At 52.9% G+C, this 16,970-nt stretch overlaps 1 protein-coding gene across 1 annotated transcript in view; it reads left to right on the forward strand.

Annotated features, from left to right (window-relative positions):
• Nucleotides 1–16,196, forward strand: part of LOC119969950 (complement component C6-like) — a 123,169-nt gene extending 106,973 nt beyond the window's left edge. The window contains exons 15-16 of the mRNA XM_038803917.1: nucleotides 6,074–6,315; nucleotides 15,791–16,196. Coding sequence (XP_038659845.1) covers nucleotides 6,074–6,315; nucleotides 15,791–15,975 — 427 coding nt within the window. The 3' untranslated portion in view covers nucleotides 15,976–16,196. The remainder of the gene's footprint in view (nucleotides 1–6,073; nucleotides 6,316–15,790) is intronic.
• The last annotated feature ends 774 nt before the right edge of the window (nucleotides 16,197–16,970 follow it).

A 16,970-nucleotide genomic window follows, 5' to 3' on the forward strand; every position in this document is an offset into this window, starting at 1 on the left:
GCGAACCACATGGGTTTTTACAACAATTGACAATGGTTTCATGATCATCGCTAGACTTTGATTCCAGATTCAAATTTCACCATCCACAGTGGTAGGATTCGAACCGGAAACTGTGATGCTGTGCATAAGCAATCTTGTGTAGAATAATGTACATGACCTCCGACCACCAGGTGGCAGTGTATACCTACCATGTGACTATGTGCCTCGGGGAGCTGGGAGTGAGTCATGTTTGTGGATAGACGTATTTTGCAGTAGCTCTAGAATAGTTAGTTAGTGATAGTAGTTTGTTATATATTTATTCCGGTTATCTTTACCACGCATTTGTTTTATAATAAATTATTTTAACTAGTCAAGAACTAGATGTTCTGTCGTGCACCATTCATACTGGCCAGCCCAAGAACATGACATGGGACCAGGATTGAAGATCGACTAAGAACAAGAAGATTCTGCAAAGATCTTAACAGTTTCAGATAACTCAGAATAAGAAGGTAGAATAAGAGAATATTCTTTTTCTACTAACCAAGTAAGCTACTGGCAACTAGTACCCAACACGTTGTAACAATTCAAAGACCAGGATGGAAGGTCTAAAGGCACCTCAACAGCTTCAGGTTACCGGTAATGTAGTTGAGAATTGGAGGGTGTTTAAGCAGCAGTTCGACTCTTTGTTGCAGCCCTTGATCTGCAGGTACAGCCGGACGAGAGGGGCATTTCGTTGCTGCTGACTGTAGCAGGTCCCCAAGCAATTGAAATATTCAACACGTTTGTCTTTGATAGTGAGGCAGATAGCGAAAACTTCGACAAAGTTCACAAGCAACTTAATCGGTATTGCTCTCCTAAAATAACTGTGGGCGGCAGTTTCTGGTGGTCCTGACACAGGACCAACTTCTCTATGTCCCCATTCCTGACCACTAAAAGTAGCCTCTGGCCAGCACCTTCATTTTGGATACCCCTGGCTGTGGAGGTCCTACAAGAGCGGCTTACACTCCCCACAGGATGGCACCATCCTCAGTGCTTTGCTCCGGTACCTCAATGGTGAAGGTCTCTCAGTCACTTGCCAAAGCACGGTGCTGGGCTCCAGACAGGGGCAACTGTGTGTCTGTCTGGGTCTAACCGCTGATGCGGTACGCTGTGACCAGCAGAGAGTCCACAAGATGGAGGGCAGCGATGACCTCGTTGGCCAATGCCGGCGTTGGTGGCCTGGTGGGGTGAGGGAGGCGGCTTAATGCATCGGCTTGTAGATTCCTGGTACCGGAAAGGTTCTCCAACACGTACTCATATGTGGATAATAACGCCCAACGTGGATTCTGGCAGAAGCATTGGGGGGACTTGCTTCCTCCTTGAAGAGGCCCAATAGGGGCTTGTGATCTGTGAAAATGGTGAAAGGGATGTCCGTGGACATATTCATGGAATTCTTTCACTCAGAAAACTACGGCCAAACCCTCTTTCCCAATCTGTGTGTGGTGGTATGACTAGGAGGTTTACGGTACCTCAGAGTAGTGCTGCCATTGGTGCAGATGACTTGCTGCCCATTGGCTCAGGCAGGTCATGTGTCTCTCTGCCAATTGGCTGAGGTCAGTCATGTGACTGCTCACCGATTGGCCAAGAGGCCAGTAGCCCCTCCTACGAGGCGGGGTATAAGAACCCGTAGCAGACGGCAGTCGGCCTTTCTCTGTAAGTCGACTGCTGGGCACACAACTAGTTCATTAAAGCCCGATATTTGGAACTTCTTCACGACTCGAGTCCAATTGATGGTACATCAATTTAATGAACTAGAATTTGGAAATGGAGCTTCTGATCAAACCAGACTGCCTCCGCGTCAGCCCGCATGCTACAAACGCGTCAGCAACTTTTAAACATTGGCTGGCGTGCTTCAATAGTTACCTCACCACTACAGACAGTCAACCCACAAAGGAGCAGAAACTCCACGTCCTCCACTCGTGTGTGGGCACCGCTGTTTATTCGATGATAGAGGATGAACAGGACTATGACGCAGCCATGGATCTCCTGAAAGGACATTTTCTCAGGCCTGTAAATCAAGTCTACGCGCAGCACCTCCTGGCAACAGTTCCCCGGTGAGTCCCTTGATGAGTTTTGTCGGGCCCTCATTGTCCTGGGGAGAAATTGCGCCGGCCCGCAAGTTACCGCGGCGGAGCACACTGAACTGCTAATCAGGGATGCCTTTGTCGCGGGCACGCAATCCTCTCAGATACGCCAGCGGCTCCTAGAGAAGGACACATTGAGCCTCATTGAGGCACGGACCCTCACATCCTCCCTGGAGGTTGCCGACCGAAACGCCCGTGCATATGCCCCCCGGCTGCGTGGCGACCCCTTGGGCAACTTGGCACGCACCTCCCCTCACCCCCGCCGATTCCAACCCCCCCCCCCCAGGCCTGCGCTGCGGGATGCCCCAATAAGCCCACGGGGCCCCGCTGTTATTTCTGTGGCCAGGCCAAGCACCCCCGCCCGCGCTGTCCGGCCCACTCCGCAGTCTGCAAGAGCTGCGGTAAAAAGGGCCGCTACTCCGCGGTCTGCTAGTCCAGGTCGCTCGCTGCTGTTCCGCGCAGCGACCACGGATCACCCCCCCCCCCCCCCCGCGCCCCCCCCAAGGCCCCGGGCGGCCCACAGACCTCTCTGCCCCCGCTCCCAGCCACCACGAGTGACCCACGGACGCCGCCAGTTTAGGGCCCTGACGCCACGTGCGGCCGACGGGCGCAGCCATCTTGGGTCGGCACGGAGGACCCCACCAGTGAATACTCCACGGGAGAAGACGACTCAGAGCTCCTGCCACGACTCGCTGCTGTGACACTGGACCGCACGCTCTCCACGGCGACTACGCAAATCCTCCTAAACGGACACGAGACGAGCTGCCTACTAGACTCCGGGATAACGGAGAGTTTTGTCCACCCTGACACGGTAAGACGCTGCGCGCTCCCTGTTCACCCGGTTAAGCACAAAATCGCTCTGGCTTCAGGTTCGCACTCCGTCCAAATCACCGGGTGCTGCGTAGCGGACCTCACGGTCCGGGGAGGGTTTTTAAAAATTACAAACTCCTCGTCCTTCCCCGTCTCTGCGCACCAGCACTTTTAGGACTGGATTTCCAATGCAACCTGCAGAGCTTGACCTTTAAATTCGGCGGCCCTATTCCCCCCCCTTACTGTCTGCAGCCTCGCGTCCCTCAAAGTGGACCCCCCCTTCCTTGTTTGCGAACCTCACCCCAGATTGCAAGCCCGTCGCCACTAGGAGCGGACGATACAGTGCCCAGGACCAGACGTTCATCAGGTCCGAGGTCCAGAGGCTACTGAAGGAAGGGGTCATCGAGGCCAGCAACAGTCCCCGGCGAGCCCAAGTGCTGGTGGTTCGGACTGGGGAGAAAAACTGGATGGTCATGGACTGCAGACAGACCATCAACAGGTTTACGCAGCTGGACGCGTATCCTCTCCCCCGTATTTCCGACCTGGTTAACAGGATCGCGCAGTACAAAGTCTTCTCCACGGTGGACCGGTGGAGCCGGGTGGTGCCCGTATTCCTCTCGTCGTGGTCGAGGGAGAATGCTTGCCGGCGCTCCATGCCGCCGGCGTCTCTGCAGAGGGCGCCCCACTGCCGGGGGCGGGACTCGAGCGCCACGCGGTTTGGCAGCCGAAGCTCACCACCACCATTCCCTGGAGTTCCTGGGCACCTTGTTCCGCGCTCTCACAGGCAATGGTCATTTCAACAATGCGCCGCAAGATTAGGTCAGTCACGGTCAAAGGCTTTCGCTGCATAACAGTGTCGCAGATTCCACATACAAACCGGTCTCGCAAGGATCCGGTTGGGTGCAGTGCCAAACCCACATGTTTCGGCCAATTTTCTGGGAGGGGCCAGGAAGACCCGGACTGGGCCTGGGCGGCTGGATGAAAACGGAAGCGCCGGACGATCAATGGACACTGGAATCCTTTTTGGTAGCACGGTGGTTATCACTGTTGCTTCACAACGCCAGGGCCCCGGGTTTGACTCCCGGCTTGGATCACTGTCTGTGCGGAGTCTGCACGTCCTCCCCGTGGGTGCGTGTTTCACCTCCGGGTGCTCCGGTTTCCTCCCACAGTCCAAAGATGTGCTGGTTAGGTGGATTGCCCATGATAAATTGCCCCTTAGTGTCCAAAAAAAGGTTAGGTGGGGTTACTGGATTATGGGGAGAGGGTGGAGGTTTGGGCTTGGGTAAGGTGCTCTTTCCAGGGGCTGGTGCAGGCTCGATGGGCCGAATGGCCTCCTTATGCACTGTAAATTCTATGATTCTAATTCACCAAAGTATCACACATGAACCAGCAGTTAGAGAACAATAAGGAGGTTTATTCGATATTTAAGAAGTCTCCCCCCCCCCGCCCCCAGTAGAGTCTCCGAGATCAGGGTTTATATACAAGTGGGGGTTCCCCTAGTTAAGGGGTAGCCCACCCACCCCCCCATCTCATTACCGGGGAAGTTCATATTCCCTGGAGGTCATGGGAAATCAGATTGTCCTTAAACTGTGACCTCCATGGGGGTTCTAATAGCTGTGTTTGAGTCTGCATATGTGTTTGTGTTAAAGTGTATAGGGCTGTGTTTGTACCTGTAAATGTGTTTGTGTTAAAGTGTATAGGACTGTGTTTGTACCTGTATATGTGTTTGTGTTAACGTGTATAGGGCTGTGTTTGCACCTGTATATGTGTTTGTGTTAAAGTGTATAGGGCTGCGTTTGTACCTGTAAATGTGTTTGTGTTAAAGTGTATAGGGCTGTGTTTGTACCTGTATCTGTGTTTGTGTGAATGTGTACAGGGCTGTGTTTGTACCTGTATATGTGTTTGTGTTAAAGTGTATAGGGCTGTGTTTGTACCTGTATATGTGTTTGTGTTAAAGTGTATAGGACTGTGTTTGTACCTGCAAATGTGTTTGAATTAAAGTGTATAGGGCTGTGTTTGTACCTGTATATGTGTTTGTGTTAAAGTGTATAGGGCTGTGTTTGTACCTGTATATGTGTTTGTGTTAAAGTGTATAGGACTGTGTTTGTACCTGTATATGTGTTTGTGTTAAAGTGTATAGGGCTGTGTTTGTACCTGTATATGTGTTTGTGTGAATGTGTACAGGGCTGTGTTTGTACCTGCAAATGTGTTTGAGTTAAAGTGTATAGGGCTGTGTTTGTACCTGTATATGGGTTTGTGTTAAAGTGTATAGGGCTGTGTTTGTACCTGTATATGCGTTTGTGTTAATGTGTATAGGGCCGTGTCTCTACCTGTATATGTGTTTGTGTGAATGTGTACAGGGCTGTGTTTGTACCTGTAAATGTGTTTGTGTTAAAGTGTATAGGGCTGTGTTTGTACCTGTACATGTGTTTGTGTTAATGTGTATAGGGCTGTGTTTGTACCTGTATATGTGTTTGTGTTAGTGTGTACAGGGCTGTGTTTGTACCTGTAAATGTGTTTGTGTGAAAGTGTATAGGGCTGTGTTTGTACCTGTATATGTGTTTGTGTTAAAGTGTATAGGGCTGTGTTTGTACCTGGAAATGTGTTTGTGTTAAAGTGTATAGGGCTGTGTTTGTACCTGTATATGTGTTTGTGTTAAAGTGTATAGGGCTGTGTTTGTACCTGTATATGTGTTTGTGTTAATGTGTAGAGGGCTGTGTTTGTACCTGTATATGTGTTTGTGTGAATGTGTACAGGGCTGTGTTTGTACCTGTACATGTGTTTGTGTTAATGTGTAGAGGGCTGTGTTTGTACCTGTATATGTGTTTGTGTTAAAGTGTATAGGGCTGTGTTTGTACCTGTATATGTGTTTGTGTTAATGTGTAGAGGGCTGTGTTTGTACCTGTATATGTGTTTGTGTTAAAGTGTATAGGGCTGTGTTTGTACCTGTAACTGTGTTTGTGTTAAAGTGTATAGGGCTGTGTTTGTACCTGTATATGTGTTTGTGTTAAAGTGTATAGGGCTGTGTTTGTACCTGTATATGTGTTTGTGTGAATGTGTAGAGGGCTGTGTTTGTACCTGTATATGTGTTTGTGTGAATGTGTACAGGGCTGTGTTTGTCCCTCATTAACAGCTCTCACTATTTTCTGTCGCGTTTCCAGGACGGCTGATTCCACAGAGCTTTGTGCGTACGATGTCGCCACTGAAACCCTTGTCATGACCTCGACCTGTGCCTATTTAGCGAAGAGATGTGAAAGGCAGGAGCTGCAACTGGTGAAGGAAGGTCAGTGTGTGGATTCTGACCTGCGCCAGGCAGCGGGACGTGCCCATCTGTCCATCTCCAGCTCCAAGAGGGAGGCCTGCGGGGTCATGGACACGTGTTATGACTGGGAGAGATGTCAAGGTAATCGTGAAGACTGCTGCAGGTCGGAGAGTGGCCCCTCAGGTGTTGTGGGGGGGGGGGGGGGGGGGGGGGGGGGTTTATATTTCAGTCCCTCACTCCTCCCCCTCTATTGAATTTCACAGGGTGGGGGTCAGTTGTCTCGATTCCCCACCAACCCCGCAACTCAGTTACGCATCACAAGCCTCTCTGGCAGCTTGGCTCTCTGCGATTCGCCCTCAGAGACCTCTGGGTTTCAGAGTGTCTCCCTGAGTATTCCTGCCCGTTCCGCAATGGTAATTCTCCACACTGACTCTGCCGCAGATTCAGACTGCCCATTCTGTACCTCCTGCCACCCTGACACACCCACACACTGATTTCACCACACCCCTGTCGGAATTCACCACCGTCAGGATATCACACAGACGGCAGAAGAATGTTCACATTTGACCCCGTTGTAATGGAGGAAACACAGTGTCATGATAAACAAACATGCAACCAATGAACACTCAGAATAGGACACAACCAATGGGCAGTCAGGACAATCAGAGCTGGCATCACCACAAGGGGGCATGACATAAACACTATAAAAGGGATGAGGCACTCACACCCTGCCTCTTTCCACAGACAGACATCTCGAGAGTTAGACAGGGTTGATCAGCAGCATTACACGCCAGCAAGTGGCTTAGAGCAAGCTGGTACAGTTAGACCGAGTTACAACAGTTAGATTAGCAGAGAGTCAAACTCATTTGAAAACTGTGTAAATAGTTCAATAAACACGTTGAACTCATTTCAGAGTCTGGAGCATCCTTTAGTTAAGACGGCATCAAGTAGCAGCCTGTGTTATACGAAGCAGCAGAACACAAAACACAGCAGCAATACAGCGCTCCCTCCAACAATACAGCACTCCCTCCCAACAATACAGCACTCCCTCCAACAATACAGCACTCCCTCCCAACAATACAGCACTCCCTCCAACAATACAGCACTGCCCCCAACAATACAGCACTCCCCCAACAATACAGCGCTCCCTCCAACAATACAGCACTCCCTCCCAACAATACAGCACTCCCTCCAACAATACAGCACTCCCTCCCAACAATACAGCACTGCCCCCAACAATACAGCGCTCCCCCAACAATACAGCGCTCCCCCCAACAATACAGCGCTCCCCCCAACAATACAGCCCTCCCTCCCAACAATACAGCACTGCCCCCAACAATACAGCGCTCCCCCCAACAATACAGCGCTCCCTCCAACAATGCAGCGCTCCATCCAACAATACAGCGCTCCCCCCAACAATACAGCGCACCCCCCAACAATACAGCACTCCCCCCAAAAATACAGCACTCCCCCCAACAATACAGCACTCCCTCCAACAATACAGCACTCCCCCAACAATACAGCACTCCCTCCAACAATATAGCACTCCCCCCAACAATACAGCACTCCCCCAACAATACAGCACTGCCCCCAACAATACAGCGCTCCCCCCAACAATACAGCACTCCCCCCAAAAATACAGCACTCCCCCCAACAATACAGCACTCCCTCCAACAATACAGCACTCCCCCAACAATACAGCACTCCCTCCAACAATATAGCACTCCCCCCAACAATACAGCGCTCCCCCCAACAATACAGCGCTCCCTCCAACAATACAGCCCTCCCCCAACAATACAGCGCTCCCTCCAACAATACAGCACTGCCCCCAACAATACAGCACTCCCCCAACAATACAGCACTGCCCCCAACAATACAGCACTCTCCGCAACAATACAGCACTCCCTCCAACAATACAGCACTCCCCCCAACAATACAGCACTCCCCCAACAATACAGCGCTCCCTCCAACAATACAGCGCTCCCTCCAACAATACAGCACTCCCCCAACAATACAGCGCTCCCTCCAACAATACAGCACTCCCTCCAACAATACAGCGCTCCCCCCAACAATACAGCACTCCCCCAACAATACAGCGCTCCCTCCAACAATACAGCGCTCCCTCCAACAATACAGCACTCCCCCAACAATACAGCGCTCCCTCCAACAATACAGCACTCCCCCAACAATACAGCACTCCCTCCAACAATACAGCACTCCCCCAACAATACAGCACTCCCTCCAACAATACAGCGCTCCCTCCAACAATACAGCACTCCCCCCAACAATACAGCACTCCCCCAACAATACAGCACTCCCCCCAACAATACAGCACTCCCCCAACAATACAGCGCTCCCTCCAACAATACAGCGCTCCCTCCAACAATACAGCACTCCCCCAACAATACAGCACTCCCCCGACAATACAGCACTCCCTCCAACAATACAGTGCTCCCCCCAACAATACAGCACTGCCCCCAACAATACAGCGCTCCCCCAACAATACAGCACTCCCTCCCAACAATACAGCACTCCCCCCAACAATACAGCACTCCCCCCAACAATACAGCGCTCCCCCCAACAATACAGCGCTCCCCCCAACAATACAGCGCTCCCCCCAACAATACAGCACTCCCCCCAACAATACAGCGCTCCATCCAACAATATAGCACTGCTCCCAACAATACAGCACTCCCCCCAACAATACAGCGCTCCCCCCAACAATACAGCGCTCCCCCCCAACAATACAGCGCTCCCTCCAACAATACAGCACTGCTCCCAACAATACAGCAATCCCTCCAACAATACAGCACTCCCTCCAACAATACAGCGCTCCCCCCAACAATACAGCGCTCCCCCCAACAATACAGCACTCCCCCCAATACAGCGCTCCCCCAACAATACAGCCCTCCCCCCAACAATACAGCACTCCCCCCAACAATACAGCTCTGCCCAACAATACAGCGCTCCCCCCAACAATACAGCACTCCCCCAACAATACAGCTCTGCCCAACAATACAGCACTCCCCCAACAATACAGCTCTGCCCAACAATACAGCACTCCCTCCAACAATACAGCACTTCCTCCAACAATACAGCGCTCCCCCCAACAATACAGCACTGCCCCCAACAATACAGCGCTCCCCCCAACAATACAGCGCTCCCCCCAACAATACAGCCCTCCCTCCCAACAATACAGCACTGCCCCAACAATACAGCGCTCCCCCCAACAATACAGCGCTCCCTCCAACAATGCAGCGCTCCATCCAACAATACAGCGCTCCCCCCAACAATACAGCGCACCCCCCAACAATACAGCACTCCCCCCAAAAATACAGCACTCCCCCAACAATACAGCACTCCCTCCAACAATACAGCACTCCCCCAACAATACAGCACTCCCTCCAACAATATAGCACTCCCCCCAACAATACAGCACTCCCCCAACAATACAGCACTGCCCCCAACAATACAGCGCTCCCCCCAACAATACAGCACTCCCCCCAAAAAATACAGCACTCCCCCCAACAATACAGCACTCCCTCCAACAATACAGCACTCCCCCAACAATACAGCACTCCCTCCAACAATATAGCACTCCCCCCAACCAATACAGCGCTCCCCCCAACAATACAGCGCTCCCTCCAACAATACAGCCCTCCCCCAACAATACAGCGCTCCCTCCAACAATACAGCACTGCCCCCAACAATACAGCACTCCCCCAACAATACAGCACTGCCCCAACAATACAGCACTCTCCGCAACAATACAGCACTCCCTCCAACAATACAGCACTCCCCCCAACAATACAGCACTCCCCCAACAATACAGCGCTCCCTCCAACAATACAGCGCTCCCTCCAACAATACAGCACTCCCCCAACAATACAGCGCTCCCTCCAACAATACAGCACTCCCTCCAACAATACAGCGCTCCCCCCAACAATACAGCACTCCCCCAACAATACAGCACTCCCCTCCAACAATACAGCCCTCCCCCCAACAATACAGCACTCCCCCCAACAATACAGCGCTCCCTCCAACAATACAGCGCTCCCTCCAACAATACAGCACTCCCCCAACAATACAGCGCTCCCTCCAACAATACAGCACTCCCCCAACAATACAGCACTCCCTCCAACAATACAGCACTCCCCCAACAATACAGCACTCCCTCCAACAATACAGCGCTCCCTCCAACAATACAGCACTCCCCCAACAATACAGCACTCCCCCAACAATACAGCACTCCCCCCAACAATACAGCACTCCCCCAACAATACAGCGCTCCCTCCAACAATACAGCGCTCCCTCCAACAATACAGCACTCCCCCAACAATACAGCACTCCCTCCTACAATACAGCACTCCCCGACAATACAGCACTCCCTCCAACAATACAGTGCTCCCCCCAACAATACAGCACTGCCCCCAACAATACAGCGCTCCCCCAACAATACAGCACTCCCTCCCAACAATACAGCGCTCTCCGCAACAATACAGCGCTCCCCCCAACAATACAGCGCTCCCCCCAACAATACAGCGCTCCCCCCAACAATACAGCACTCCCCCCAACAATACAGCGCTCCATCCAACAATACAGCACTGCTCCCAACAATACAGCAATCCCTCCAACAATACAGCACTCCCTCCAACAATACAGCGCTCCCCCCAACAATACAGCGCTCCCCCCAACAATACAGCACTCCCCCCAATACAGCGCTCCCCCAACAATACAGCCCTCCCCCCAACAATACAGCACTCCCCCAACAATACAGCTCTGCCCAACAATACAGCGCTCCCCCCAACAATACAGCACTCCCCCAACAATACAGCTCTGCCCAACAATACAGCACTCCCCCAACAATACAGCTCTGCCCAACAATACAGCACTCCCTCCAACAATACAGCACGTCCTCCAACAATACAGCGCTCGCTCCAACAATACAGAGCTCCCCCCAACAATACAGCGCTCCCCCCAACAATACAGCGCTCCCCCCAACAATACAGCGCTCCCCCAACAATACAGCACTCTCTCCAACAATACAGCGCTCCCCCCAACAATACAGCACTCCCCTCAACAATACTGCACTACCCCCAACAATACAGCACTCCCTCCAACAATACAGCGCTCCCTCCAACAATACAGCGCTCCCCCAACAATACAGCACTCCCCCCAACAATACAGCACTCCCCCAACAATACAGCACTCCCCCCAACAATACTGCACTACCCCCAACAATACAGCACTCCCCCCAACAATACAGCGCTCCCCCAACAATACAGCGCTCCCCCAACAATACAGCCCTCCCCCCAACAATACAGCACTCCCCCCAACAATACAGCACTCCCCCCAACAATACAGCGCTCCCTCCAACAATACAGCGTTCCCCCAACAATACAGCGCTCCCTCCAACAATACAGCGCTCCCCCCAATAATACCGCACTACCCCCAATAATACAGCGCTCCCTCCAACAATACAGCACTCCCTCCAACAATACAGCACTCACCCCAACAATACAGCCCTCCCTCCAACAATACAGCCCTCCCTCCAACAATACAGCGCTCCCCCCAACAATACAGCACTCTCTCTAACAATACAGCTCTCCCTCCAACAATACAGCACTCCCTCCAACAATGCAGCGCTCCATCCAACAATACAGCGCTCCCCCCAATAATACCGCACTACCCCCAATAATACAGCGCTCCCTCCAACAATACAGCACTCCCTCCAACAATACAGCGCTCCCTCCAACAATACAGCACTCCCTTCAACAATACAGCACTCCCTCCAACAATACAGCACTACCCCCAACAATACAGCGCTCCCTCCAACAATACAGCGCTCCCTCCAACAATGCAGCGCTCCATCCAACAATACAGCACTCCCCCAACAATACAGCACTCCCCCCAACAATACAGCGCTCCCCCCAATAATACCGCACTACCCCCAATAATACAGCGCTCCCTCCAACAATACAGCACTCCCTCCAACAATACAGCGCTCCCCCCAATAATACCGCATCACCCCCAACAATACAGCACTCCCCCAACAATACAGCGCTCACCCCAACAATACAGCGCTTCCCCCAATAATACAGCACTCCCCCAACAATACAGCACTCCCCCCAACAATACAGCGCTTCCCCCAATAATACAGCACTCCCCCAACAATACAGCTCTGCCCAACAATACAGCACTCCCCCAACAATACAGCTCTGCCCAACAATACAGCACTCCCTCCAACAATACAGCGCTCACCCCAACAATACAGCGCTCCCCCCAACAATACAGCACTCCCCCAACAATACAGCTCTGCCCAACAATACAGCACTCCCCCAACAATACAGCTCTGCCCAACAATACAGCACTCCCTCCAACAATACAGCACTCCCTCCAACAATACAGCACTCCCTCCAACAATTCAGCGCTCGCTCCAACAATACAGAGCTCCCCCCAACAATACAGCACTCCCTCCCAACAATACAGCACTCCCCCCCAACAATACAGCGCTCCCCCCAACAATACAGCGCTCCCCCCAACAATACAGCGCTCCCCCCAACAATACAGCACTCCCCCCAACAATACAGCACTCCCCCCAACAATACAGCGCTCCCCCAATAATACAGCACTCCCCCAACAATACAGCACTCCCCCCAACAATACAGCACTCCCCCCAACAATACAGCGCTCCCCCAATAATACAGCACTCCCCCAACAATACAGCACTCCCCCCAACAATACAGCGCTTCCCCCAATAATACAGCACTCCCCCCAACAATACAGCACTCCCCCAACAATACAGCTCTGCCCAACAATACAGCACTCCCTCCAACAATACAGCGCTCACCCCAACAATACAGCGCTCCCCCCAACAATACAGCACTCCCCCAACAATACAGCTCTGCCCAACAATACAGCACTCCCCCAACAATACAGCTCTGCCCAACAATACAGCACTCCCTCCAACAATACAGCACTCCCTCCAACAATACAGCTCTGCCCAACAATACAGCACTCCCTCCAACAATACAGCACTCCCCCCAACAATACAGCGCTCCCTCCAACAATTCAGCGCTCGCTCCAACAATACAGAGCTCCCCCCAACAATACAGCGCTCCCCCCAACATACAGTGCTCCCCCCAACAATACAGCGCTCCCCCCAACAATACAGCGCTCCCCCCAACAATACAGCACTCCCCTCAACAATACAGCACTCCCCCCAACAATACAGCGCTCCCCCCAACAATACAGCGCTCCCCCCAACAATACAGCGCTCCCTCCAACTATACATCCCTCCCCCCAACAATACAGCACTGCTCCCAACAATACAGCGCTCCCTCCAACAATACAGCACTCCCCCCAACAATACAGCACTCCCCCCAACAATACAGCGCTCCCCCCAACAATACAGCGCTCCCTCCAACAATACAGCACTGCCCCCAACAATACAGCACTCCTCCCAACAATACAGCACTGCTCCCAACAATACAGCGCTCCCTCCAACAATACAGCACTCCCCCCAACAATACAGCGCTCCCCCCAACAATACAGCACTCCCCCCAACAATACAGCACTCCCCCAACAATACAGCACTCCCCCCAACAATACAGCACTCCCTCCAACAATACAGCAATCCCTCCCAACAATACAGCGCTCCCCCAACAATACAGCGCTCCCCCCAACTATACAGCACTCCCCCCAACAATACAGCAATCCCTCCCAACAATACAGCGCTCCCCCAACAATACAGCCCTCCCTCCAACAATACAGCCCTCCCTCCCAACAATACAGCACTCCCCCAACAATACAGCACTCCCCCCAACAATACAGCGCTTCCCCCAATAATACAGCACTCCCCCCAACAATACAGCGCTCCCCCCAACAATACAGCGCTCCCCCCAACAATACAGCACTCCCCCCAACAATACAGCACTCCCCCAACAATACAGCTCTGCCCAACAATACAGCACTCCCTCCAACAATACAGCGCTCACCCCAACAATGCAGCGCTCCCCCCAACAATACAGCACTCCCCCAACAATACAGCTCTGCCCAACAATACAGCACTCCCCCAACAATACAGCTCTGCCCAACAATACAGCACTCCCTCCAACAATACAGCACTCCCTCCAACAATTCAGCGCTCGCTCCAACAATACAGAGCTCCCCCCAACAATACAGCGCTCCCCCCAACAATACAGCGCTCCCCCCAACAATACAGCGCTCCCCCCAACAATACAGCGCTCCCCCCAACAATACAGCACTCCCCCAACAATACAGCACTGCTCCCAACAATACAGCGCTCCCTCCAACAATACAGCACTCCCCCCAACAATACAGCACTCCCCCCCAACAATACAGCGCTCCCCCCAACAATACAGCACTCTTCCCAACAATACAGCACTGCTCCCAACAATACAGCGCTCCCTCCAACAATACAGCGCTCCCTCCAACAATACAGCGCTCCCCCCAACAATACAGCGCTCCCCCCAACAATACAGCACTCCCCCCAACAATACAGCACTCCCCCAACAATACAGCTCTGCCCAACAATACAGCGCTCACCCCAACAATACAGCCCTCCCCCCAACAATACAGCAATCCCTCCCAACAATACAGCGCTCACCCCAACAATACAGCCCTCCCCCAACAATACAGCAATCCCTCCCAACAATACAGCGCTCCCCCCAACTATACAGCACTCCCCCCAACAATACAGCAATCCCTCCCAACAATACAGCACTCCCTCCAACAATACAGCACTCCCCCAACAATACAGCCCTCCCCCCAACAATACAGCCCTCCCCCCAACAATACAGCCCTCCCTCCAACAGTGCAGCCCTCCCTCCCTCCAGCAGGGCAGCCCTCCCTCCCTCCAGCAGGGCAGCCCTCCCTCCCTCCAGCAGGGCAGCCCTCCCTCCCTCCAGCAGGGCAGCCCTCCCTCCCTCCAGCAGGGCAGCCCTCCCTCCCTCCAGCAGGGCAGCCCTCCCTCCCTCCAGCAGGGCAGCCCTCCCTCTCTCCAGCAGGGCAGCCCTCCCTCCCTCCAGCAGGGCAGCCCTCCCTCCCTCCAGCAGGGCAGCCCTCCCTCCCTCCAGCAGGGCAGCCCTCCCTCCCTCCAGCAGGGCAGCCCTCCCTCCCTCCAGCAGGGCAGCCCTCCCTCCCTCCAGCAGGGCAGCCCTCCCTCCCTCCAGCAGGGCAGCCCTCCCTCCCTCCAGCAGGGCAGCCCTCCCTCCCTCCAGCAGGGCTGCCCTCCCTCCAGCAGTACAGCCCTCCCTCCAGCAGCCCTCCCTCCAGCAGCGCTGTCCTCCCTCCAGCAACGCAGCCCCTCCCTCCAGCAGTGCAGCCCTCCCTCCAGCAGTCTTGCCCTCCCACATTGGACCTGAATACCAGCCTAGAGTTTTGCATTGCGTGTCTGGGGTGGAACATGAACCTGCCACTTTCTGTGTGACAGGCGTGAGTTCTCTCTGGGGAACCACAAAGGATGGGTCAAACGTGCGGTGGGTATGGGTGCCATTCCCCTTTGCAGCTTTCTGCATTGGCAATCGTGATGTGCAGCAAGGTTCCTGTCTCGCTCTAACACTGATCTTCCATTTCCCTTTTCCCCTCTTCTCAGTGTCAACGTGTGCGTGCCTGCTCCCCAATCAATGTCCTCGGGACGATGTGAAGGATCGTTGCATTGTTTTACCCTCCGGTTCGAGGATGGTCAGTCTGTGTATGCTGGGAGCGATGATGTGCAGGAAGATTAATATCCAGATGTGTACGCCCTCTCAGACCATACCCCCGACCGCTGCGCATTGAGGATCTTCAACTGAGTAGCAATGACATCTCGGAATGAGAGTCTTCGCCAAGTTATAGGAATAAAGAAACACAAGGAGCCCATTTACCCCCCTCGATCCTGTTCCCAGCAAAGTATATCACAAATTATGTCTTCCTATCCTCGTGGTACTACATACTTGTACTGAGCGATCCGTGTAAAAGAATTAACTTTAAAATAAAATGTAGGTTGAGATTTGATAGCACCATCGTTGTTAATGTTCTGTTTGTGGTAACCACGGGCGACGTGATTGGTTTGGGTGTGTTTAGTGAGCTGAAATCTTCAATATGGAAACAGATAAAGGTCATCACCATCAAACAGCCCAATGATCCCATCAGTCTGACACCCAGGCTTTGCTGGGAATAGTTTATCCCGCTCTGTGAAAGACACTAATGCGATAAAATATCCAGAGGTGATTCACAGACCCGTTACACGACAAAACCTGACACTCAGACACTCGGGGAGATCTCGGGTCAGGTTAGCACGGTCCAAGAAGTCGGCATGAACGAGGGTCAGGACGTGGAGAGGTTTAGGGAGGGGGGATACCAGAGCTCTGAGCCCTGACAGCTGGAGGAACAGCCGGCAAGAGTGGAGCCATTAAAATCTGGGATACTCAAGGAGCCAGAATTGGAGCGGCACGGTGGCGCAGTGGTTAGCACTGCTGCCTCACGGCGCTGTGGTCCCAGGTTCGATCCCGGCCCTGGGTCACTGTCCGTGTGGAGTTTGCACATTCTCCCCGTGTCAGCGTGGGTCTCACCCCCACAACCCAAAGATGTGCAGGGTAGGTGGATTGGTCACACTTACAATTGCCCCTTAATTGGGAAAAGATAATTGGGTACTCTAAATTTATTTAAAAAAAAGAAACCAGAAGTAGAGGAACGCAAATATCATAGAGATAGGGAGGGGTGTGGGGGCTGGAGGAGGTTACAGAGATAGGGAGGGGTGTGGGGCTGGAGGAGGTTACAGAGATAGGGAGGGT

This window comes from Scyliorhinus canicula, chromosome 8 (assembly GCF_902713615.1).
Source record: "Scyliorhinus canicula chromosome 8, sScyCan1.1, whole genome shotgun sequence".
NCBI classification, from domain to species: domain Eukaryota; kingdom Metazoa; phylum Chordata; class Chondrichthyes; order Carcharhiniformes; family Scyliorhinidae; genus Scyliorhinus; species Scyliorhinus canicula.